This window comes from Dermacentor albipictus, chromosome 3, assembly GCF_038994185.2.
Source record: "Dermacentor albipictus isolate Rhodes 1998 colony chromosome 3, USDA_Dalb.pri_finalv2, whole genome shotgun sequence".
NCBI lineage: Eukaryota > Metazoa > Arthropoda > Arachnida > Ixodida > Ixodidae > Dermacentor > Dermacentor albipictus.
The window spans coordinates 82,034,749-82,059,532 of NC_091823.1; the positions used below are offsets into that span (position 1 = coordinate 82,034,749).

The 24,784-nt window shown below is 49.1% G+C and overlaps 1 protein-coding gene across 1 annotated transcript in view; it reads right to left on the minus strand.

Annotated features, from left to right (window-relative positions):
• The window catches only part of LOC135898919 (mucin-2-like), a 119,036-nt gene that overhangs the window by 4,605 nt on the left and 89,647 nt on the right, over positions 1-24,784 (minus strand). Inside the window, exon 3 of the mRNA XM_065428154.2 lies at positions 904-1,104. Within this exon, the coding sequence (XP_065284226.2) occupies positions 904-1,104 (201 nt within the window). The remainder of the gene's footprint in view (positions 1-903; positions 1,105-24,784) is intronic.

The following is a 24,784-nucleotide window of genomic DNA, read 5'->3' on the forward strand; positions in this document are numbered from 1 at the left end:
CGGTCGACTCCACGCTTGCTCTTGTATGGTTGTGTTGTCATTTGGTACCGTCGTTCCGTGTCATGTCCTCTCTGCTGTCAATTGATTACGCTCAGGATCCATGGTAACGAGCAAGGAGAGATAATAGATAAGAATAAGCTATTAGTATAATCAGACAGCAGTGCTACAGAAGACGATGTTACCAAATATCTGGGTGACTGAAGCCAAGTTGGAGCGAGGGATGCTCTTTTGATGGCCTCTGCATTTGCGCACCCACTCGCTGAACTACTGAGCCAGGACTCTAAGCGTGGCCGCAAAGCCGAGAGCACCGTATCGATGTTTCCTGCTTGAAATGGCTGCATTGTTTCAGCATAACACTGCACCTGGACTTGGTCGCACTTTCCTATACTTTACCGTCTAGCGTCCCTACATCTTTCTAGGTCTTTCTTCGGCGACGTCATAGTAGGCTTTTTCAAAAAAGTTTTAATGGCACCAGCCTGAGTGACCTTCTAGCCGTGCTTCGCAGCATCTTGTGCGTGCAGTACTCACTTTCTCCCTCTTTGGCTCGGTCCATTCTGCTTTCTCTAAGCGCCAGTGTAGGTTAGCAAACCAGACGCTCGTCTGAGTGGCCTCACTATCTTTCCTATTTTCGCTTTCTCTCTCTCGCCTAGCATATCAGCGACGCAAAGTGTGAGGAGTCCTAACAATCAGTGCTTCTGTGAGTGCCTGGTCTTGTTTGTGACTAGAAAGATTGTAAATAACAAATAGGCGAAATGGTGAAGCGCTGCCGGCGTCAGTGCTTCATCCCGTTTCAATCTTTCACTCTCTTTACCTTTTGCCTTGGTTTCCATACTAGAGGTAACACTAGAGGCTTGTTCACTTCGCGGGGAAGAAAAGAGGCAATTTGTGAGCATGTGTACTGGCCTTTTGAGGACAAACGGTATCTTGCGCAGCTCCTTGTCGACGCTGACGTGCGGTGTGAAGGGCTTGAGCTGCGTCTGCGTTGGTGGTGGCTGCTTCTTGTGGCGCTGGCAGATCATGCGTGGGCAGCAGGCCGGGAATGGTAGGCGCTTGTCCTCGATTATGTCGCACAAAAGTGTCGGGCGGTTCTGCAGCCGGGGGCACCTGCGCACCACAGGGAGAAATGAAGATCATGTAAGGACAAGCAAGGACAAACAAGCACGGAAGGCAACCCGAAACTAACTAAATTAATTACGCTGTGCTGTTTAACGTCCCGAAATTGCACTCTGGGTTATGAGGGAGGACGAAGAGGTGAGGCGAGGAGGGGGGGGGGGAGGCGTGGCTGCAACCGGAATCGAACCCGTGTCCTCTTGCGCTTAGCAGCGCAGCGCCATAGTCACTGAGACACAGTGGTGGATGTACCTTGAAATTGTACCCGCCGTGGTGGCGTAGTGGCTTCGCCGATGCGCTTCTAAGCCTGAGGACGCAGGATTGAACCCCGGCCACGGCGACGGCATTTCGATGGGGGCGAAATGTGAAAACGCCCATGTACCTTGCATCGGGTGCACGTTAAAGAAACCTAGGTGGTCAAAGTTAGTCCAGAGTCCCCCACTACGGCGTGTCTCATAATCATATGCTGGTTATGGCGCGCGAAACACCAGAATTTTATTTTTTAAACCTTGAAATTGCATTGCAGATTCTATCATTCGTTCTTCCCTTTGACAAAGCCCGTTCCTCATATTATGACTGACACCTACGTGTTTCAGAGCATTGCTCCCATGCCTGATGCAATGGTCGATCTATCAGACTTGTGTCGGCCTTTTGAAACCTTTCAATATTGTCTTGCACTCTTTGGCCTACCCTATGGACATTTCCACCACCTTGTCATTCATCATGTTACCATTGAGGAAGGCTGATAAACGGGAAGCCATAGGCTGGTGCTTCTGTGGCAGCGGTTCGAGGGTGTCTACACGGCAACAAAATCTTTTGACGAATTCTTAATGACTTATCGTGTGGCACTAACATATTGTCATTTCGTCGACAATTATTATAGTACTCATGTGTTGCTATGCAAACGACGTATATAGCGCATTGTGCAGAAGACAGTTTCTTAGATTTCTCATGATGTGCCATCAAAAGACCGGCTCGTAGCATGATCCACAGGAAAATGCCCTGAGGAATGGCGGACATATGTCGGAGGAAAAAAAGAAAAAAGAGAGAGAGAAAAATACTGCTCCGTTGCCTGACTGCGATCTGTCCTGACATGCTTGCTGAGATGGCTGTCTGCTTCTGTAGAGATGGATATCCACTGCATCGTTGAGCTTCGCAAAATCGCTTGAGATTCCGCATAGCTTTCGGCGACTTTGATTCATTATAACCATTTTTACTCCTAGTAAACAGAAGACAACACCTTTAGCCGCGCGCTATGCTGCCGGGTTTGTTTTGAAGTCCTTCTGAAGTTAACGGACTGTACTTATAGTTTGCCTGTTGCATGACTTCCAGCTGCATAAAATTGCCTTTTGCGATTAATGTTAATTAAGCCTACTTGTAGAAGAAAGACTTTCTACATGCGAGCAAGCGTAACTGGTTTACCTGGAAAGGCGCATGTAGTTTCTCAAGAAGATATCGCGTCTACTATTGAAGTTCTCTCGAATTATGATTGTTGAACGTTTGGCGACGTGCCTCAGTGGATAATTTATCCTCCTGGGCCTCCGCTCCGGAGAATAAATTGCCGGTCATGATTACCCCATTAAACACGTCCACGGCTCTGCCACCGTCACGACCACCTTGTATAACGTGTCAAGTAGTAGATGTTTGCATGTATCGCATGTTTGCTCATGTGATGACAAACTCACCGCGATAAATTATAAAAACAGCTCTTCATGTCACCTCATGGACGTCTTCCATGTTATTCATAACTGCAGCACGGGAACGAGCACGCATAAACCTGCACGGGTGGCTTTCGACAGCCGTGAAAGTCGCATATAAATCACGTTCAGCATGCGCTATTCGTTGCCCGCGATCGTTCTGATAACCAGGCTAATTAATCTCAGAAGGAAGTAAAAGTCATGAACCAATAAATTCCTCCACCCAACTCTTCTCGGTGCACAGCCTTGTTTCGCTTTTGCATGGCTCACGGCGGCTATTTTCAGTCCCATCGGAGGTGCGGACACAGTTCTCGGTTGTGCAGGGGCCCCGAGTCAAGACACGCCTACCCACCGTCGGCCCGACGGTGCTGTATTATGCTCGCGTGCTGCATATGCGTGTGGGAGAGCGTGCAGCCGCACGCCTCGGTCTCGAAAAGAAGCGAGACGGATGATAGTGTCTTTTGTTCGCGACCCACCAGTGAGCAGGTTCAGGTGAGAGGGTGTGGAGATGGATAGGCGATAAAACGTGCGGAACCGCCGCCGATGTCGGCATGTTCTAGTACTGAGTGCAGCGATAGAGTTTAGGGTTGGTCATCTGGCATGAAGGAGGGAGGGGGGAGCGGTATTTACAGTGGTGGATCTTACTCTTAGGTTGTCATGTTTGTTATGGCTACGGATTGGCGCGGTTATTTTTTGCACGTTTCACTTTTTCGCTCTGTTAGCCAGCGAACAGGGATGGGCTATTCACCTCTGCCGCTTCGCGCAGCAATTACACTGCTGTTGCGAGGCGACGCGACGCGTCTGCCCGCGTGTTATCCGCGCCGTCGTTTATGTAGCGTGCGAGCACCGCCGTTGCAGCGCAACCACCCTGTAGTTTTGGAGGCCGAGCCAAACGGCGCGGCCCTCTTCCTTCTTTGGTGTCGCCTCGACCAATACACGCTTCGTTGGCGCGAACAGATATGAGTCCTCGCTGGACGGTGTAGCCGGTCGAAAGTGGTCCGCTTTTCGGCCTCGATCAAGGAGGACACGCGGAGCGTTAAAGTGATAACAAAAAAAAGGTGACGACTATGCGAATGATGCTCCCTGCTTACTTTCTTTCCTTCTTTTCCTAGTTCGGTACGGCCGAGTGGAGCAGATGTTTAACTGAAAGTATGGATCCTTTTAGTTTTGCTACGTGGTCGGCTGCGATTTTGAGAACCATTTGCTGACCATTTTCTGAGTATTTTCTTTTTGTGGCGCCAAAGCACGGCATATTTTTTCTAATTCAGTAACCCGCGCTAAAGCATAATTTGAAGTGCTGCATATTATAATTATGCGCATGCAGTTTGTTTTTGTCAGTATAAGGTCGAACAGAAGGATTTATATAAAGGACGTACCTACCGATGATAAACGGGTTCGCGTCTTGTGTGAAACCACACCGTAGGCGGGCAGTGGCGCATAGATTAGCGCACTTCGGGCGGGGGGGGGGGGGGGCATTCTGCAAGTTTCCACCGCCTGCTGCTGAAGTGCTGAGTGGCTGGGGGCGCCTGCCTCCTCAACACGCTTACCCCAGCTCAGCCAATCACAACTTCAGCAGCATACAAAATGGACACGTCCACAAGATGCACACTTGCAGAATACCGACCAGGTGAACACGACAAAAGGTGTTGAAGGTTCTCCAGAACAACTACGTGAGAGGCCGAAGGGCAAGTCACTCTGAAAGCTGATTGATGTTCCATTCTACGCAAGATGACACTGCTCATATGCTCGCTATCTTTCACTGTACGTCGAGCGTGTGTAATGCCAATAAATCCATTATCCATATCATTCGGAGTGGCGTACTGTAGGCATGAAGCCTGGGGAGCTTCCCGGGTGCCCATTAAAAAAATTATCTCGCTGGTGCCAAGAATATGGCCAAATGCAACGCCAAGATGTTTTGGCGATAACGAACCAACGCTCAACACTGCATTCCTAGCGACAGAGCCGTGCCATACTTCCGTATTAGCAGCCAAGATAGAAGCGTCTGTTTAGCTTGCTGCGCGGGACGGGAACATTCGCATAATGAGCTTGAACTCTGTGGCGGTGCTATTTGCTCAGAAGACCCGCCGGTTTTTTCCGATGTAGCGAAATGCGACTTTTGACGGCGCGGACATCGCTTTAATGGCAAGGCAAGCCTCGTATATTTGAGATTTCCGTGGTCGTAGAAGAACGCGTGCGACGTTTAAGCTCTTGTGGGTACTTCGAGCAAGTTCTTTTCGATTATGATGCATGTTTTTGGACCACTCGCTCTTGAAAGGGTGGAGAGTGGTTTGGCACCATTTTGCATAATGTTTCCCTCGTAACCAACAAGTGTCTATAGACGCAGTCACAGTGCAGAAATGAACTTTATCGTCAGTGTCATTTTACTGACCACAGTAAAACGTTTTGCTACCTTATGGTTGGTGGTTTTCCCGCGACTTACATCCTCGCCATTAATAGGTAGCATCGAATCGTTGACGAAGAAAACTAAGTTGCCGCCCTAACTTTTTTGTGGCAAGTAAATATTATATAGCTGCGACGTACGAGCTGCATGAAATAAACTTTAATAGTTATCACTGTGAAACTATCGTGTCAAATATTTCAGCGCGTCCCAGGTGCTCAGAATCATTACACAGTTTTAAACTACAGCTGCTGTCATCTCAGGTGTAGTCTGAGCTCGCTCTCCCGTACAGTGATATTTTCTTAAAACCCGCCACGGTATAAATCGGCAACCTTCAGGATGAAAAAAATTTTTTGACTAGGAGCTATCGATCCTCAGCACAGTATAGTGGAGCGATTTGAAAGTAAACATAAGCCTTAAGTTTAACGGAATTGTATCAGGCAGTCTCTATTTTCGTTTTGTAAGACGTGAAAACAGTTTATTGTTTGGCCCAGCCCCTAATTTTCTCGTTCTGAACCTCTGGTTTTGTTGCAAAGCAGGCCATCGTCGCCATTCAAGAAAACAACGTATTAACTTCGCCGCTGAACGACATTTCACATCCGTATCACCGTGGGTTGTGCGAGAACAGCAGCCTGGTTCAACAGCAGCATCGTGTGGCGGATATGCCTGAAGACGACTCGAATGAGAGCTATATATCTGCTTTTCTCATAATTTCCGCAATGTGCATGCATGGTATATGCGCTTGAGGCGGTCTGAGCATTCCGGGTATAAGGCACGATTGTTTTGTGTGCGTACATCTAAACGCAAGCTTCTGAGCTACTTATATACCTGCACCTTTGCGGTATCCGCCACATATTAACGTAGGGCTTGCTTCTGGGACTCTTGATCGAATGACCACTCGAGCTACCTATGTCGTTTAACACGTCAAACTAGCACCTGAGCTATGAGCGACGTTGCTATGAGAAACACGAAATAAAGAATAAAAGATAAATAAAAATTATATCTCGAGAAAGTGCAGCGTTCTCTACAACGACGACGCGGCGGCAATACATTTTGGGCCTATCGGCGTTCCCATTTTCTTTAAACATGCGTCGTAAGACGAGTTCCACACGAGGTATTGCGAACCCCTTTAGTAATAGGCGTGTAATAAAACGCGGCTTATTCTAAACGTAAGCGCCGATACCGAGCAAAATTGAATAATGTCTGCGTATATATATGTATTTATATATGCGTAGAAAGCATTGAATTATATAAAGGCTTGCGATAGGAAGCACCAATATCTGAAAAAATTGTTATAGTAAAGAAGCAAACTAGCAACGGTTCCGTTGCGCTCCTGAAAGGCAAACTCTTGGAGCCGCCGTCGGGTTCACCGTCGAACTCGTGGCGGTAGCTGTACGAATGCGCCACCACGCACGTTGGCGTTTTTCAGGGCAATCTTACGTTCAGCTGCCACGCACAACCTTGCGTATGATACAGCTTTCCTTGAAACTAAATAGTCTACGATTGTATAAAATTGTATATCCACGTCGAAAATCGCTGGGCCACTTCTCGAAGTCGCTGCACGAGAGCGCCCGCGGCACACGCCACCACGCTCGCGTGTCGGGACTGTAGCGTGCAGCGCGAACGCGCAGCGCTCGGCGTTTTGGTGGAAAGCACCAGCGGTGCGCTCACAAAGAGACAGGCCGACTAATTACGACCGGGGCCGGCCGGGTCGCGTAGCGAAGGAAAGCACAAACGCCTCGGCGACCACGAGAAGAGGAACCGGGAGCAGGTAGGTGGGCATCCAAAGAACGGAGAGGAGTGGTAGTCTTTGTTCTTTGCGGGCAGGTTATACCGTTGTTGTAAGGTGGAGGGGTGGAGGGGGGGGGGAGCGGGCGTGCTGAACACTTCCTGAGATGTGACCGAGGGGGGGGGGGGGGGGGGGTAACCGCGCGCGCCCCTTCCGTTCCGTCCTGGGGCGGCTTCCGTTTGGTGTTGTTCTTCCAGTGGCCGCGGGCGGCGGAGAAAGAAGAAATAGTGCCGCGAGCGTTCGTCCTGTTTTCCTAATAGCGCCCGCGGAGCGAGAAAACGCGGTGGCGCGCACGCTTGGGCCAGCCGAGCGAGTTTAGGGTCAGTGGAGACGCGCTGGCTCGCGTCGTCGCTGCAGAGACGAGTCGAGAAGCGGTCAACGATTGAAAAAAGGGAACAGACGGCACGTGTAAAGAGAAATTCCCCGAACAAGCGTCCCTCTAAAAAAATACGAGCGTGACGCCTGCGGACAGTTTTGGCTCACAATTTGGCAGCTTAAGGTGAAGCTGCTGGCCACTCTGACAAGATGAGGAAACTAGCCTCTGTCAAACCGTGCCGAATAGGTCAAGTATCTGATGCATGCGGGTCGTGCATAAAGAAAGAAAGAAAGAAAGAAAGAAAGAAAGAAAGAAAGAATGAAAGAAAGAAAGAAAGAAAGAAAGAAAGAAAGAAAGAAAGAAAGAAAGAAAGAAAGAAAGAAAGAAAGAAAGAAAGAAAGAAAGAAAGAAATAGAAACATCTACCGGTCGTGGAAGCACACCTATTTCGTACTGGACCGTCGTTGACCTATATAGTCAACCTGTAACACCTGGCTCAGCAGACTTGCGCGACCTTATACAGAACCAGAAGCAAATAAACAGTGCAGTCGTGTTTTGCGAGCAGTTGAATGAGCAGCTTTCTCTCAATGCTCGTAATTAAAACAAACACATCTCCCGCATGTACGTGGTCCATAACATGACCCGCACTTCCTGCAAACGAATATTTTGTTTCACAATTCCTTTTCTCAGAACGCCGGACAACATGCCTATAACAGTTGTGGAACTCTTCCGAGCAATAATTTAATAGAAAAGCCGTAATTATTCCACAGTTCAAATTCTTGCACCCACGTGAGCTAAATGTATTCGGTGCTACATTTACATTCGGTGCTACACTGGGCACGAAGAAAGTTTGCCCGTCGTCAAAGGAGGCCTGACTGTGGCACCGAGCTTTCTTTAGGAGGATATAGGAGGCGTGTTACGGGTGATGCGCAGGAAAAAAAAAAGTGTATGCGTTAGTTATGGGCTTTTGTGAAAATGACTAATATAAGCGCTCGAAAGCAATTACGGTTTTCTTGGAAATGAAACGGTGATCGTACAAGGCAGCACAAATCAGCTGTCTATTTATTACTATTATTATTATTATTATTATTATTATTATTATTATTATTATTATTATTATTATTATTATTATTATTATTATTTACAGCGAAGCGGGAGTTCCACAGCCGTTTTCGAGCCACGGCGCGCGAAGGCGATGGCGGTATCAAACGCTAATAAAGAGAGCATTCAGAGTCCTTAATTTCTGCGTTGAAACGTATTTATGAATGATTATAAAATGAAAGATGCCTCGCGTATACGTCGCTCGAATAGGAAACAACTTATTTGCACGGCTTCGTAGCCTGTGTATTCCGTAATTTTTGTTTTGTTTTGTTTCTCATTTCGCGTTTCACCGGCTCTACGGAGGGCGTCGAGTCAGTTTGGAGTTTGTACGGCTGCGACGGTGAAAGCCGGTGTCGTACTGCAACGCAGACTTGCTGCCGCGTTCGAGCAGCAGCTGTCGTGGCTGCCTTTTTCACGGCTCCCACACAGGCTGTGTTGCGAGCGGCTTCATAGATGCGTGCTGTTCGTGGCGGCTCCGATGCAGACTGCGTGTATTGAAAGCTGGCGGTGCGGTGCTACAGCCAGCCACAGCGCAGCCGGCAAGCGTAGACCCCTGTAGTCGGCGACGACTTGCACGCGAGCTACACCCACAGATACACGGTGGCTCTTCCCCCCTGCGAGAGAGCCGAGGTGAAGCCCGCCTGAAGTCCGCTCACAGCTTAATGTCGCCGCTCTGCGCTAACGTAAGTGCTGGGCTAATTGGAAAATAAAGCTAGTTGTCTCAAGCCACTCGGCTTCATTTGGCCGAGCGATGACATCAGGATCACCGTAAAACTTGCCTAGACCTTCAGGTTTCATCCTGAAAGTATGGAATGGAAAGACCGATATGTGTAGAGAAAACAGTTTCTAACACGCAAAACCACTCGATGTCAGGTAAATAAACAAACCTAACTCAAGCGTGCGTTCTGTTTTTTTCTTCTCAACTTTCTGCTCACGTTATGTGTACAATAAAACTTCCATTTTACTGAAGCACCTATGCAAATTGTATTTGGGTAGGGCAGCGTGCGTAGAACCGACTATATTACTTCCGAATGGTGTGAGGAATCGCTTATATAGCTGTGAGGGAGTTTTTGTTAGTTCTCGCTACTGGATACTTAATTACAGTAAGATGCACGGTGTGATATGAGAAATATAGTTTAATTAACCTGTTGCTAAGGTAAGCTTATTCGTACGCTAGTTACAACACTAGCAAAGGGAAGTTTTGTTGAACAATAAAACGTTGCTTAACGCTAGCAGATGCGGGAACTCAGGTTCGTTCTTCACTTGGACTAAAGGGGAAAATTTATAGTAAAACATATTTCGTTCCAAAATATGAACAAACCCAGTTCAACAACGGCAGCAAAAAATCATGACCACTCGGCAGATTGTATTAGTGTGGACCTGTACATCTGTACAGCTGTAATTGTATTAGTGTGGACTTGTTCAGCTGCCAGTGCTTTTTCCTTGTGGTCAATCGCAGCTTTATAAATATTATTTTTTCTGAAATCACAAGACAGTACGCACCTCATCTTGTCTCACGAGGCAGGTTCCCTTCATTCGAACATGCCAAAAATGAAGTGTTCCTCCGATCAATTGCAGATTACAAACGCGCCCGTTTTGAACTAGTCCCTATATTTCGCTCACGCGAGTCACCCGTCCTGTCAGCTATCGCAGCTTAAGTCAGACAGCGTTCGCACGATCAAAACTGAGTGCTAAGTGCGATCGCTGCACAGCTGGGGTGGTGTTCTTGTCAAATTTTGCCATGTTGCCTAATTTAGTAATGGCGCCATTTTGAGCCAATCTGGAGACCGTAACAGCCCTTTGGGTGCCTCTGATTGGTTCAAGCTGCTGCCATCATATAATTTGACAATATGGCGGAATTTGACTATGTCTATATGGAATATCACGCCTAGTTTCTAAATATACTGTAGACTCAAAACGCTGCGTCAGAAAATGAATGTGGGAGTGCTATAGGACGCGTGCTAGTCGATATTGATAAGTACGCTTATCTTATGTATGCTGATGGTACATTGTTGATCTCAGTTAATACTGCATTGTTCTAGTTCGCACGAGCACAGAGGACCAGTAACTTTTTTTTTCCCCCGCAAACGTCACGTGTTCAAATCGTAAAAACGCGTCAACTCAAAATAGCCGTATTGCTTTCATACACCAGTGCTATCAAAGTGTACCGAGAGCCGCATTCACGTCAACTTGTTTTCATTGATAGTCGTTCTAAATATTAGAATGGAATGAGCTCACGAATCGGTCACTGTTTCACCGTGAGTGCAATCTATGAATAGGCACCAATGTTTCATACAGTTCGCGCGACGTACACACTTATACAGGGTGTTTCAGCTAACTAAGACGACGCGATCAAATGCATGCTGCTCACTTTTGTATGTAGTGTGTTACGCTATTTTTTGTATTTTACTTAATTAGATAATTAGTCGAGATTCCAACTTCTGAAAGCAACGAAGTCAGGCAAAAAATTCCAATCAGAAAGTTGTAGAGCGCTTTGCAAGACGTCCGATTAGGCAGTTTCTAACTTTACATCTATTAAGTATTAGTGTTTTTCAGCTTACCCCGGATGCCCGCGAAATACAAAAACAAGAAAACAACATGTGACATACCCGCTTGCGCGCCGTGATTGCAACGCTCCCAAACTGTCCGCGTACGAACGAACATAGCATCAAGCAGGGCGGGCTTTTGAAACATGCATTTGAGAAACATTGTGTTAGAGTGCGTCGGCATATTTTTAAACTCTGGCTAAGATTAGCTGAAACAGCCTGTATATCAGAACGCGTAACAGGTAGGTAGCATCATTCATGTTCTGATCTGAGCGTGCATCTTTCGGTGAGAAATAACTCTGTCATCATCGGCGACCGATCGTTCCCTCAGTGACCTCCGATCTGTACTCTAAGGACCACAAGATTCAACTGCAGTGCCCAGGATACTATAGCAAATAAAAAAAAAAAACTTGTCGACAATGCACTTCATTTTGTCTGTCGCTTAAACTTTGGCGACAGCTCCCGATAATGCACCTGCCTTAGTACATCGCGAAGAATCCATAGATGACACGGCAGGACAATGACTTTCCGGAAGTGAAAGCGCGCCTAGTGGCATGCGTTGAACGACAAGTCGTAATTAGAAGCGCACCTACAATTTGTTAATTACGTGAGCCCACCAGCAGCGCCGCGGTGTGTGGGACTCGGCTATAAATAAGCTTTAATGTCGGCACGGCTTCCTAGAGCATGAGCTCGCCATCTTCTTTGCAATTACTAGGGGCCGCCGCGCTGAAGCAAGCCGTATTGTGCGAGGAACTGCTGTTTCTCACACCTGAGAAGCGCCTGGAATTCATGGCGTGCGAGCCGCGTGCCCTTCCTGAGGAGGCTTATGTGCAACACACGTGCGCCTGTAGGTGAAACCGAGGGCACGGAGCAAGTCTAGCACAGAAGTGTCACGACGGGTGCCGCTATGCGGATGCGAATGTCGATGAAAGGGCGAAATACATATATGCGCAAGTTGTTCCGCCAATATTAAAGAAGTAAAGAGAACCATGCTTTCGCGTGACCTTTGAGCGCTAGTAACTTATTGGGCTGTTGAAATACTTAAGTATACTGTTGTGCTACTTGCGTGCTTGCCGGTCATAATTATGGCTTGGTGCGCTCGTGTATAATTTGAACCCTGCGTTTATCTTCCGGTGCGACACTGAACTAATATTTCCACTTCTCTCTCGTAATCTGCGTGTCGTTCTCATGTTAATCGTGTGCCTATATGTTGTGTGAGGTACACGTGCGTGTCTCCGGATGTTGAGATTTCAAGTGATACCTGTTATTTTTTCCCCATATTTCTTTAGTGAGAGCCAGTCATAAACGCCGCCTCGTGATTTACATTCCTGTAAATGCCTGGGAAAGGGGAGAGTGGGTAAAGAGTTTTTGTGTAAGTGTCCACGTAGTGGACACATGTCCACTTGGTGGACACAATTAGAAAATACCTAGGCGGCAGATGACGCAGACACGCATACACACGCTCCGGCGCGCAAGACACTCAATTCTACATGTTCTAGCGGATCGCACAATTATGCTTACGACAAACTTTCCGAGCTCAGGTTCGTTCAGCATACATCATCGCGTATCTGTGACAGCCTTTTAAAGTGCATCAACAGCCGGCACCCCCTCCTTAGACTCCTGCTTTTGTTTTCTCTTTTTTGCGAGAGCGAGAATACACGACTGAATGTGATGTTGAGTTGCTTACGTGCGCGCCTCCGGTTTAGACAAGCGTGGGCACGTACGATGAAAATGAAGAAACTAAAAGCGTTAAAAAAGAAAAAAAAAGCTACCTGTAAGGGTGAGTCGGGCCTTTCATTCAGGGCGTGCCTCGGTGCAGTGAATACTGACGGCACATCAGGAAATGGCTTTTTCTTTCTCATTCTTCTCACCGGGGCTTCTAGATCGCAACCAGACAACGGGGTAAGCAGGAGGTTGGCAGACAGGGAGACCCTTTCCTTTTACGGTCGTGCCCCGTCCCCGCATGTCCTACACACACGGCCCGCTCGCTGCTTGCGCTGCGCACGCGATGTGCACTATACGTACACGTGCGCCACAGCTTCGAGTTCATTTTGAGAGCTATATATCACGCGTGTATGCGTCACGCAAGCTATACTTATGAGTCCCATGCTCTTCCTCTAAGAGCGGAATGAGTTATGCACGATGCTATAAGGAGGTTCCTATACATTTATATAGTCGCAACTACTGACTGGTAAGGCTACTTTCGGGATCGATTGCATGGATGGTAATAAATCCGGGTGGACGAAGCTATTCGCGACATTCTGCGTCTGTGACTGGCGAGTGTTGACAGTGATCGCGTTTCGTCAACTCTCGCGTCGGAAAACGCGATTCTGCCTCCGAGACCGTTGTGATGTGAAGACAGCCTTAACAGCCGCAATTCGGAGTGCTGTGTCCCCCTTCGTATCGCTTTCAGGGCGCCTCTTGAAGATTAACGTGAAATATTTTCCACTTGACATTCCGTGCAAGAGGTCTCACATCGTTGTTGGCTGTCGCAAGTTTTTGTTTTCTTGAAGGGTACTTCATCGCATGGTTTGTTGCGCATCTGCTGAAGACGCGTTTTCGTACGAAGCAAGATCCACTAACCCCCGACGAGGATTTGAGAGGTCGTAACGCGTCTGCGAAAATTTAGGTATACACTGACAAAAATTGACGATCACAATGCAGTGGATATAAGGAGTTGGCTATAAGCACGAAAACTTGACCCATGAGGCGACTCCCTTCTGCTATGTCGATTTCCCTTTCTTAAACGTTTCTCCTCGCTTTCGGGAGCCTATTTTCGGCACCGTTCGCACGCATTCCGGTATAGCAAAAAGACAAGACGACTGCTGACTATTTAAGGCTATTTTCAAGTCTGTATTCGAGCAAGTGTGTCTTCCGCACTATGCGGTGTCTGCGTTTGCCAGCACGAAGCCTGGAAAACCAAATCGAACCAACCTCTACACGCAAAAAAAAGAAGTCGTCGCGGTGGACGCCACCGCCGCAGCCTGCGGGCGGCATATCGCGAAGCGTGAAAGATGAACTCCATCTTCTCTTCCGTGCCCCCCCCCCCCTCCCCCACCTCTCTCTCCCCCTCCCCTTTTAAGGTTCTCCCGACAGTCTTCTGCGTCGCTCCTCCGATTTAAAGAAGCATCGCGGCCTTTTCCAAAACTGTGCATCCACTCGCGTAGCAGCCGGGTCGCGGAGGTCGGCCCGACGCCCGCAGCACTTTCCGTCCTCAACGCTCCTCCGCGTCATTTACGCGCGTTAACCCCCGTTTTCGCTCTGAAAAGAAGACAGCTTTCCCCCCTCCCATTCGCACCCCCTCTGGCTTTCAAACGCCGCACGCCTCGCAAGGCTCCTCTGTTTGCAAAAAGAAAGTGGCGCAGCAACTCCCGCGCGCCGCTTCCTCAGCGGCGTCGGCCGCCGCCTTGTTGCATGAACTGGACGCTCGCGAAGTGCAACAGGAAGCGCGGTCTCTCGGCCTGTGTAACTTTGCTGCTCTGTGGAGAGGGGTGGGGGGGGGGCGAAGTTGTCGATCGGGGTGCGGGTGGCTTCCTTATTTGGGCACTCGGCAGTCTTTTCGTTGTTTTTTAAAATTTCTTTTCTCTTCTTCGCTCCTCTCAGCGCGTGCGCTGCCTATATGCACGAGGCGTATGCAGCGTGCGGGCAGCCGCTAACACTGACGCTTTCAGAGAGCTGCCGCGTACGTGAGTATATACGCATATCTACACGAACGCCGCCTCGTGGCGTTCGGTCAGCGCTGGTCACGCGTGTTTGTTGGGCGTCCCGCAGCTGTACAAAAGAAGGGCGGAGGGTAAAACAAGCCACCGCAAAGAGAGAATAAAGCACACGAAAGATGATGGAACGGAGCCTCTGCGGCGCTATTCTTTGTCCGATTCCTTTTTCTTCGTGTCCGGCTTCTTTCTTTTTCTCTTTTCATCTTATCTCTCTTTCTCTTTCTCACGCTGCCGGTTCGACTGGGACGACTTCTGATTATAGCGCCAGAACGCTCGTGACAAGACGTCGTTATATCAGGAGTTGCGATGCGAACGCGTGAAGAATGGTTGCACGAGACGCAAGAGCAGTTCTCGCCTCGATGCGCGCTAAGCATCGAGGTCCAAACATCGAGTCCCCGTTTAGTTCCTGTTGTCGTTTTATGGTTATCTACAACCGAGAGTACTATATGCAGTGCAGAGTTCCTGATCTTTCTACGTGCCCTACTCCGGTGGCCGTTGCCTATGGCGTGACCGCGCAGGCCCTATCTCTCAAGCGCTTCAAATCTGTGTCGTGGTTACCGTACAGATTGTAAGGTGAATCGGTGGGTGACCCAGTCAAGAAACACACTTTTTCATTCATAACGCTAGCGTACTGAGATCGTGGGGCATTTTAAGGAGCACTAAATGGCAAAAATTTATCTCGAGCTCTTCACAATGGCGTCCCCCAAAGTCTAGACGAAGCCTGCCGTTCGAAAATGAATGAACGAATCTCGCGTTCTGTCTGACACGAGGGCGAGGACGGCTTCCGTTTGAGGTTTGCTATGAGTATATCTATGCGTCGTGCCTTATGAGTGGTGCGCCGAAGGCAGAAGCCGTTGGCATCTCCGGTATGAGCAGACCACTCATTGCGAACGCCTTGGGTTATTGGGGGCTACGCTGTGGTGCTGGCGATCACAGCGAACTGCACCAGCTCCCACGATCTATACGTCACCGCTATATATGTCCTTCCGTCTGTGGGTCTCCTTATCCCAGTGAGGCACGCTCATTCATCGTAGGAGTCGCACAGTAGTGACAGTACGGCCGCATTACGAGGGAATTTCTTTTTTGTCGTCGGCGCCCTTTGTGTGCGCGATCGCCTCGCATGGCGTCCGGACATTGTAGAGCGGAAAACTGGAATCTATGGAAGATGGAATGAACGCGGTCCTGTATACGTATTGTCGCCGAATGCGGCATGATCGAAGCACTGCACCGCATCGCCGCGTGAACTAGGCCGACGCTGCCATTGCTGAGCGTGTAAATCGGGAAGCGAATGCAAAATAGGAGGCCAGGCACGCGCGTGGAACTGTAGGAAAAGCCTGTCGCTTCATCGGCTGAAATATATATAGGTACTTTGCCTCGTTCGAGCGTTATGGGCTACAGTGCGCGTAAGCAGAGCTCGTATTTCTTAACGGCGGGGCCATTGGCATTCACAGGCGTGCATTGCAGCTCCGGAACCCATGGCTATCGACGGTGCTGCTCCCGAGAAGCAGATTACTGCTGTTCCTTCTTTTTATTTTGTGCCCAAAGTACAATGAGCGCGTACACATGAAACATATTGCACTAGTCCGTCGCTCCGAGCGCACGTGATGAAATGCCGCAATCAAGGAAGCGTTTTGAAATTCGGTTACTGATATCAACACGCGAAATCAGCATACAAGGGGGTTCAGATGAGTACGCGCGCACGTGCCAGGCTTGCATGGCGGAAGGCCTAACACAGCGAGTTCGTTTATTAGGCATCACTACGTGGTGTAGTAAGCCTTTTTGCTCTGAGCATTACCGATGAGTGACAAAAGTGGGACTTAGAATGCGAAGCTCGATTCGGGACGCGCAGAATGCTCGTCGCCTGTACAGTGTAAGATGGCTTGCGTCCTACTCTGATGTAATGATGTGTGGCTAAGCGCATTCATGTTTTTATTATTAGAACCACGAAATAATTTCCTTCAGAAAGCGCAATAAAGTGTTTGTTGCTCAATGTATCAGTTGCAGTAAGATTCAATTTTTGTTCTGAAGCGCCCGATAAAGACAAAGCAATCCGGGACAGCTTGTTTCACACATCAAAGCTTTAGACCGTGTCAATTCTAGATTCTTCCTCATACGTTATCAGAATGGGACGTCCTCTCAGGATGACACGACGTTGCCATTGAAAATCCTTTCTAAGAGAGATTTATATCCGCTCACGTCTCCCTCATAAACGTGTGGGCTGCGGCAGCTTTTCGTATGACGTCATGGTTTAAAGCACGAGAGCCCTCTCTGTGCAGCGATACCTATAGTCGCACCTTCACTAAAGTCAGGGCCGTGATGAACGGGATACTGCTTGGAACTTCCTCTGAATTCGCTCTCATTCCCGGCAGCCATGCACGGGTTTTGTGCGTGGCCGAGCCTATACTAACCTGCTTTCGCCGCCGAAATGAGACGGAGAGAAAGTCGCGACGTAACGACGAGTTCATCTTCCCACTACGTCATTCGTCCTCTAATAGCGTCGGCGTAATTTTAGATTCTGCCGTGGTCGGAACTCGCGTGCACTGATAGCGGCTATGCGGTCAGTTCTTCCGGAACGGGGAAACACGTGCACCGTAGAAACGCTAGCGCCTACTAATAAGGCTCGTGCAACCACGCTCTTGCTCCCCGAGTATACGTAGGGCGAAACAAAGAAAAAAAGAAAGATAACTAGACGAACGTGCGGCAACTTTCCGGCCTTTTTAGAATTCTCTTCTCCTTGGCTGTCCGCTTTTGTTGCGTCGCAGTCCACACGCATGCAGAACACGTACACATTGGCGCGCGCGCGCTGGCAGCGTCTTGGTTTAGGGGTGGGCGGCGCCTTGCGCGTGTACCGCGGAGAGGGTCCAGACCACAAGAGGTCTGTCTGATGAGGGATGAGTAAGGTACTGCAACCACGTCCGGCTTCTTTACTGTTGCAGAGTGTGACGGATGGGAGATGCGTGGTGCAAGGTGTCACGCTGCAGCGACGGCGAAGGCGGCCGAGCCTTGCCGCATTTGATGTATGTGAGAACGTAGAAGGAAAAGAAAAACGAAAACAAGGTCAAGTAAGAGGCAACGACTATGCCCTGGTTGCCGATATTCGGCCGACATCGATTCGCGTGACCGTCGTGGTTGCGGCTAACTAGCCTCGCTCGTGAAGGAGCATCCTCTCGCGTTGTATACGTGGGCGAGCACGATTAGACCCAGCAGACGTCGCCGGGCGTCTCGTGGACGGGCCCCGATGATTCACACGGTTGCGCGGTTGTCCTCCTGCGTGACGGCAAACCTCCTCGAGAGGCTCCTCGATATACAAGTTCGGGAGAATAGATTCGCGGCCGTGCAGTCGGAGCACGTGGGAATTTCCGTGTTCGATGCGGCTTTTCTTTCTTCCACGGTGACTACGGCGCTGACTGACACCGGCAAGTGGCATGTCGTGTTAGCGATGTTTTTGGTGGCAGCGGACGCATTCTAAGGCACGAAATAAAGGACAGTGCAGTTAGTGCCAGGTGAAGCGGAAAGCGTCGGGCTCATCTGGTTCTTGCATATACTGTGGTGTTTCCTCTTTCTCGGTTACGCCAAACGGAGAGCTTGGAGTTCGCAATTTTATCTAAGGAAGAGTCTGAAAACAGACAACTTTGATAGCGCAAAAAAAAAAATAAAAGAAAGGAGAAGAGAGAGATCTTATTTGCGGAAGGCAGAGATGTCGGCCTCAGCTTATGCACTATCTCGTATACCATACTCAGCACTTGGAGAACATAGAACGGTAGGAAAAGGTGGACTGAGTCGTGATGATGGTGATGATTATGACAGTCCAGGGATTCATAACGGAGAAAACAGCCCATATGCAGCTTGCATGCCTAACAGCCTACGAATGTGTGCATCGGGCAAAGAGTCCCTTAGTGCGTGAAAGTGGACCATTTGGTGCTCCAAAAATGAATGGCCGACAGCGACATTAGATTTGCAGTCCAAATTTTCCAACTTTTCTATTGCTTTTCTTGAATGTAGATAAGGCTAAATCATGCTTTTTATGACCGCTTTGAAGGAACGCGACGGAGAAATTGTGGGGTTTACGTGCAAATACCTTGCGTCAGACGCATAAATTGAATCCTAAAGGGGGAAAAAAAAAGCAACCGATAACGCCTTTGGTCACTCGAAACAGCGAAGTTAGCTTCGATGTGAATAATTTTGTTGCAGGCGTTAAGTAATGAGGTGCGATGAGGTCACTTATGAGGTCGCTATGAAGGCTGAGAGGGCGGGGGCGAGATAATCGTGTCTGCGCCTGCCACTTCGATAATGCTGACTTCATCTGAAGTTAACCGGTTTCCCGGCGTGGCAGCTGTTGGTGAATGTAGCACTGCAGCGCGTTAGTTTGTGCTTAATCATCCAACCAGAACGCGCGGGGCTATCCATCAGTTCATCTAACGGGGTCGCCGCGGAGAGCAGAGACCCTATCAGCCCGCATAGAGCTCACATATACGAACTCGAGATAAGTTCGCACGCCTCAAGTTGTTGCCGAGCGTCGGTTGTGGTACGGGACGACTCCTACACTGATGCGACGCCTAAAAGCGATTACGGCGCGTAAAGGGCCCGTGGGGGCACCACGACTATGTGCCGCGCATTCTCGCGAACTTATGCAAATCATCTGCGGCAGCACTGACTAGTCACGAGTTGCATAAGCGTGGGTGTAAGACGAGCCGGCATGGCTCGTAGCGTGGAGCGAGTCCATGACTTTTGGGTTAAACGCCAATTGTTTGGGGGCGAATGTGGCGTAGCTTTATATACCCGAACGCGTTCCCGGCGCACCTTACGTAATAACAGCTATATAATAGCTCACGTTCTTACCAGGATTGTGCGAAAGTCGCGAGATCGCACACATCTCTTCTGTTTCTTTTCTTTTTCGGCGTACCGCTCTTTGCTGCATACGGACACGGCGGTAGTTCTTTGCGGTAGGACTGCGAGCTTTGCTAGCTGTCCTCGTCGTAAGCACTGACCTAGAATTAGTACACACCTCTACAGCACCGGAGGGTCCCGTACCTGCAAGACATACCGGTCCGCAATCGTCGCTCATATTATTCTTAATGCATGAGGTCAAGGCGCCCATGCAGGAAAAGAGTCTCGCGGATGCTCTCTGTACGACAGCTGTGCGTTTGTGTGCGCGAGGACTGTTTACCAAATTTAAAGGCAAGCAACGGGCAGTTATCTACATTTATTCTCGAGGACCGTGAGCGTAATGTTTCGCAAACTCGCGTATATCGCGGCGTTGCTGTTTGGTCACTGTCCTTTCCCTCTCTCTCTCTCTCTCTCTCTCTCTCTCTCTCTCTCTCTCTCTTTGCAGACAGAACAAATGCCAGGAGATTGCCTTATACGTTTCTCCGGATGATCCTTCTTAGGCGCAGAACAAAGGGTTAATGCGTCTGACGCTAAGGGCCACAGTCGGGGCCGTTAACCATCGCCCACTGCGCCAGCTCGTCCCCGCTCAGTCGGTCACGCCCTCTCGAATGAGACGCCACAGGCCAATTCTCCGGCTGCACCGCGGGCCATCATCCTTACGCCGCCGTACGCCAAGCACGCAGCGTGCGAACGTAGCCCGCCGCCGGAATGATGGATGGCGTTTCGTCACCGCCTGCCAGCCACGTCCCTGTGTCCTCGCGAGGCGTGTCCCGACGTCGAGGCATCAATTTCGCCCGACGGACAGTGTCGCTGCGTCTGAATGAAACCATTTGTCACTGCAACTGCCAGCGAGGCGCGGACGCGCACACTCGCCTAACGGCAACCTTTTTTTTTCCCCTCGTGGCCCCTCCGCGCACCCTTCCACTGCCAAAGGCAACATCGCGTGTGTGCGTATACGCGCAGCCTCGCGCTCTTTTCCGACGATTCGAGCGGCCCGGATGCGGTCGGTGCCACCTAAGCGCTTTGAATCTGGTTGACCCGGCGTGGTGTGGCGGGGAAGCTGCGCGCGGTCGGCGTCGCTTCGAGAAGATCGACCTCGGCGGCGCCCGTATTGACTTTGCCCACCTTTCTCGCCTTTGTGGGTCACTCGCGGTGGTCTCTCGCACGCGTTATGTAAGCGAGCCTCGCAGGGAAGAAAAACGAAAATTGCGCCGTTTTGTTAACTTGTGGTCGCAGTTCTTCCTTTTCGTTCGTTGTTGTTGTTTTCCTAAGGAGTCGCTCTCTCGCCAGGACGTCCCCTCGGCGCAGGGGTGAGGGACGGGTTGGCCCTTGAGCGCCTCGTTCACGGGGTAACACCGCGGAATGCACGCCCGCGTACGGCGGGCACGCCACTTTCGATTTCTGCGTGGGGCGCCTGCGGCCGTGCAGTCGGATTGGCTAGCCTATTAGGCAGACAGCAAAGTGTGCATTTTTGACGCCTGGTGTCGGTGGCTATGTAGATTTATGCGCGTGCTTTCTCTGCCCGGGCTTTGAACTTGCCGGCTGTAAGGTTGCTGCCGCCACCCACGGACGGAGACTTATAAGTTTCTAGATCTGCCGTTCGCTTTGAATGCCTAATGCTTTAAGGTGTCATAATCATATGCCCATACATCGTGCCAGTGAATACGTGAGCATGTGTACGGAAGTCAAGGTACCTTGATGTGCATAGCAATAAACATGCACGTTCGTGATTGACATAAAAGATTAGAGGTCGCGAGTGCGCCCTGTGCACTTAAATCCACATATTTGCCTAAATCTCGCAAGTCCTTACCGAGCATGCAAATCGTGTTGTACCTTTTTGTTTCTTTAGGGCCACTGTAATCTTATTCGCTCATAATGGGCAAACAAATAGTTCTTGAGAGATATTGAGATGTTTCTTTTATATTTACGTGCAAACCTTACTCATTGGTAGTCTCCCACGAGCTTGAATTCAGCGAACAGTGTTTATACAAACCGACTTTTTTTCTGTCCTTCTTCTAGGTCATGAACCGGGTGTACTTTCTCCTTCTTTCCCTGTGACTTCGTCAACATATTCACAGTTGTGCCTTTAGGTCAGATGTTGTGCCTATACAGTCAGCTGATTGCGGTGTCTGCGTTTGATGTGCTCAATAGACTTTCAGCGGAGGTATAAAACCACCAGCGTGTCGCCTGCGAGATACTGCCAACACAATCACAGTGGGAAACAACGCGCAGCATGATACTATTTAGTGTAAATTCGTCCAAAGCCGCCATTTATTGCATTCAGAAACATTTTTGAGTCAGTCCGCAACTTCCTTTAAGTAATTGTTTACGTGACTTACGCACCACGAATGACTGTGAACAACCTTACACGTGTTAATTTAGTACAGACAAGAGAGAGGTTCACAGAAACACGGAGTCTTGAAGTAATTAATCGCGGTTGAACAAGGAATGCTTCACGCTGGAATTAACATTTCGACGATATGACTTGTCGTTTCCCCGACAAAGACAAGTTCATTTGTCAAAACGCTGGTTCCAGCCTGAAACATCCTTTGTTCGACGACTATTGACCGTGCGTTAATCTCACTTTTATGAGAGATTCCCGATAACGCTTTTTTAAAGCCCGGAGGGTCGCAGTTCGTTCCAGATTTTCAAGTGCATCCCAAGGGTTTCTTCTGTCTGTGTAGGTTTGGCGATTGGCTAAGGCGACCGGAGCCAATCATTGTCGCTAACCTTCTCACCGTCACTGGTTGCGTCTGGCACAGTTCCGCTAACACTACACGTGCCAAGCGGTTAAGTCTACGCAGTATACTTGTAACAACTCTTTCTTTCTTTCTTTCTTTCTTTCTTTCTTTCTTTCTTTCTTTCTTTCTTTCTTTCTTTCTTTCTTTCTTTCTTTCTTTCTTTCTTTCTTTCTTTCTTTCTTCTCATCGAATTAAGAAACGGAACTTTCTTCGGGAACTGTTCAGGACAAAAGAACGCTCTGCCACAGCGGCGACTTCAAAAGCCCCTTCGTGCAAGCACGGCGCAGCGCGCTTTCTCAGGGCGCCGAGTCGGCGCGGATTGCAGCGCGTGCAGGCTACCGGTGCACTATGTACTGCGTGCTCCTATATAATCTCATTTAGCGAGCAGCTGCCGGATGGGACGGCGTGACGTTGTTCTCTCCGCGGCCCACTTTCGCTCGGAGCCTCTTCCGCGACAGAGGTTTCGCGACCTTTGTTCGCAGGACCTCCCTCTGAGGCTCATCGTCCCAAAGACGCATCGCGGGGAGAGAAGTTCGAGTCGCCCTTCAATCACTCGCGCTTAGCCGAAACGAAAGCGGGCACACCGCATGAGCGAGAGCACTCGAGCGACATAGCCGCGTGGACCAATACCCGCGAGCAAATTCGCGCAGCCGTCGCCTCTCGGTTGCGGCCTAGAAAGAAAGAAACAAAGGGGCGCTTCGTGAAACGGCGCAACGGTAAATTACGCGAAACGGTATTGTGGCAAGGGGTGTATAGTCTTCAGATCGAAGAACGCGGCGGCGGCGTTGGAGCCAGAACGGGGCGTTACCGGGAAGTATGCTGGCCCGTCGTAGACAAGTTGGCAGAACACTTGCAGCTACCGTGGCAGAGTTCGAGCCACATCCGTCGGCTTGGCCGACGTGACCCTGCACCACATTTCAGTTCGAACTAGACAGTTTGGGCGTCGCGCTTGCGCCTCGAAATTTTCACAAGGCGCCGCAATGGGCGTCGTGGTTTTCATTCGGGTACAGTAATTCTGGGCTTTTCTGGCGGTGTGCGGGGAGGAGGCGTCTCCACGGGGCTACTGCCGAGCAGGTCACGGAAGCACAAGGTCGGTCTGCTGGCCTTATAGAGAGCTTTACCTTCTTCATTTTTTCTGTTTGTCTATAAAGCGGCCGACTTCACTTTTTTTTGTTCTTCCTCTAAAAGCTGCTGGCAGACACTCCCAGCCTAGAAGCGGCACCCACTATAATGTACAACCACACATCCGATAGTGTGCGCCTCGTGCGTTGAGAGTTGATAGCGGCCACCGCTTGAGAGACATGATCGTGCTTCGATTTCTTTCTTTCTTTCTTTCTTTCTTTCTTTCTTTCTTTCTTTCTTTCTTTCTTTCTTTCTTTCTTTCTTTCTTTCTTTCTTTCTTTCTTTCTTTACAACGCAGTGCCCACTCACGTCTCTGAGGGAGGGGCTTTGCAGAGACGAAACAATTTGACCTATCAAATTTGACGCGCCTTAATCTGCAAGCTCAATAGTCTCGTTCTCCTGACATATGATAGAGTGGCACGCGTAACGAATCTGAGCTATGCAATAACACGACACTTTCCTGCGTCGTTACATTACACTCTTTTCGCTTGCTATTTTGCGTTCAGTTCGCTATTTGAAGGAATCTGCAGCACTGCAATCAAAATCTTGTTGCATACCAGTCGTTGACATGCGACATATACCGTAAGGAAGCGAGATATAATGTTTTTTTTTTGTTCTTTCAGTCGCTACCTTTTCAGCCAGTGGTTAAGGAGAGAAATCAAGCATGTCTGAAATTGCAAACAGAAACGTCTTCTTGATTCAAGCCCGTATAAATGCAGATGAGAAACGTTTACGGCTCTAATGTACGCGTCTGGTTTGTTTGTTTGCTTCTGTCCACTACGGCTCGAAAAATGTGTACTTTCTTGTGGTGTTGTCTTTCTCGTACTCTCCGCTGGCTTAATCAATTCCAGAGAGTTTAGCCAGGGACGACTCATTTGTGTGAGTCAGAAATCCTAGTCCAAGACGCAGTATTCAGACATTGCTCACTTATCACCAACAAATTTGACGAGCGCTCAACATTTGAACTGATTAATGAGTGGCGCAAAGTCCCCTATTCACTTGTTAACTGTGTCGGCCATACAGGGGGATGCGTATTTAAAACACACTGGCGCAAAGCCACGTGTTGGCGTTTTCGTGAGGCAACCCATAGTGGAATAATTAAGCACGGAATTTGAACTAATTTAGTCTTTTTATTGTCCGTGGCATTGTAATTAGAGCGTATTGCACGAGGGACCAGAAAGAGAAGCATGAAATTTTGTCCCCTGATATATCGTTCTGGTCCCTGGTACTATTTTCATCAACTAGGTATCTCCACTGCTGTTTCTTTGCTCTGGAAAACCAACTGAAAAGTTGCAAAGTATGGAAAAGACAATTTACAAATTTCAAAGAAAGCAGCCGGTATAGGCAGCAACTTAAGCCTGT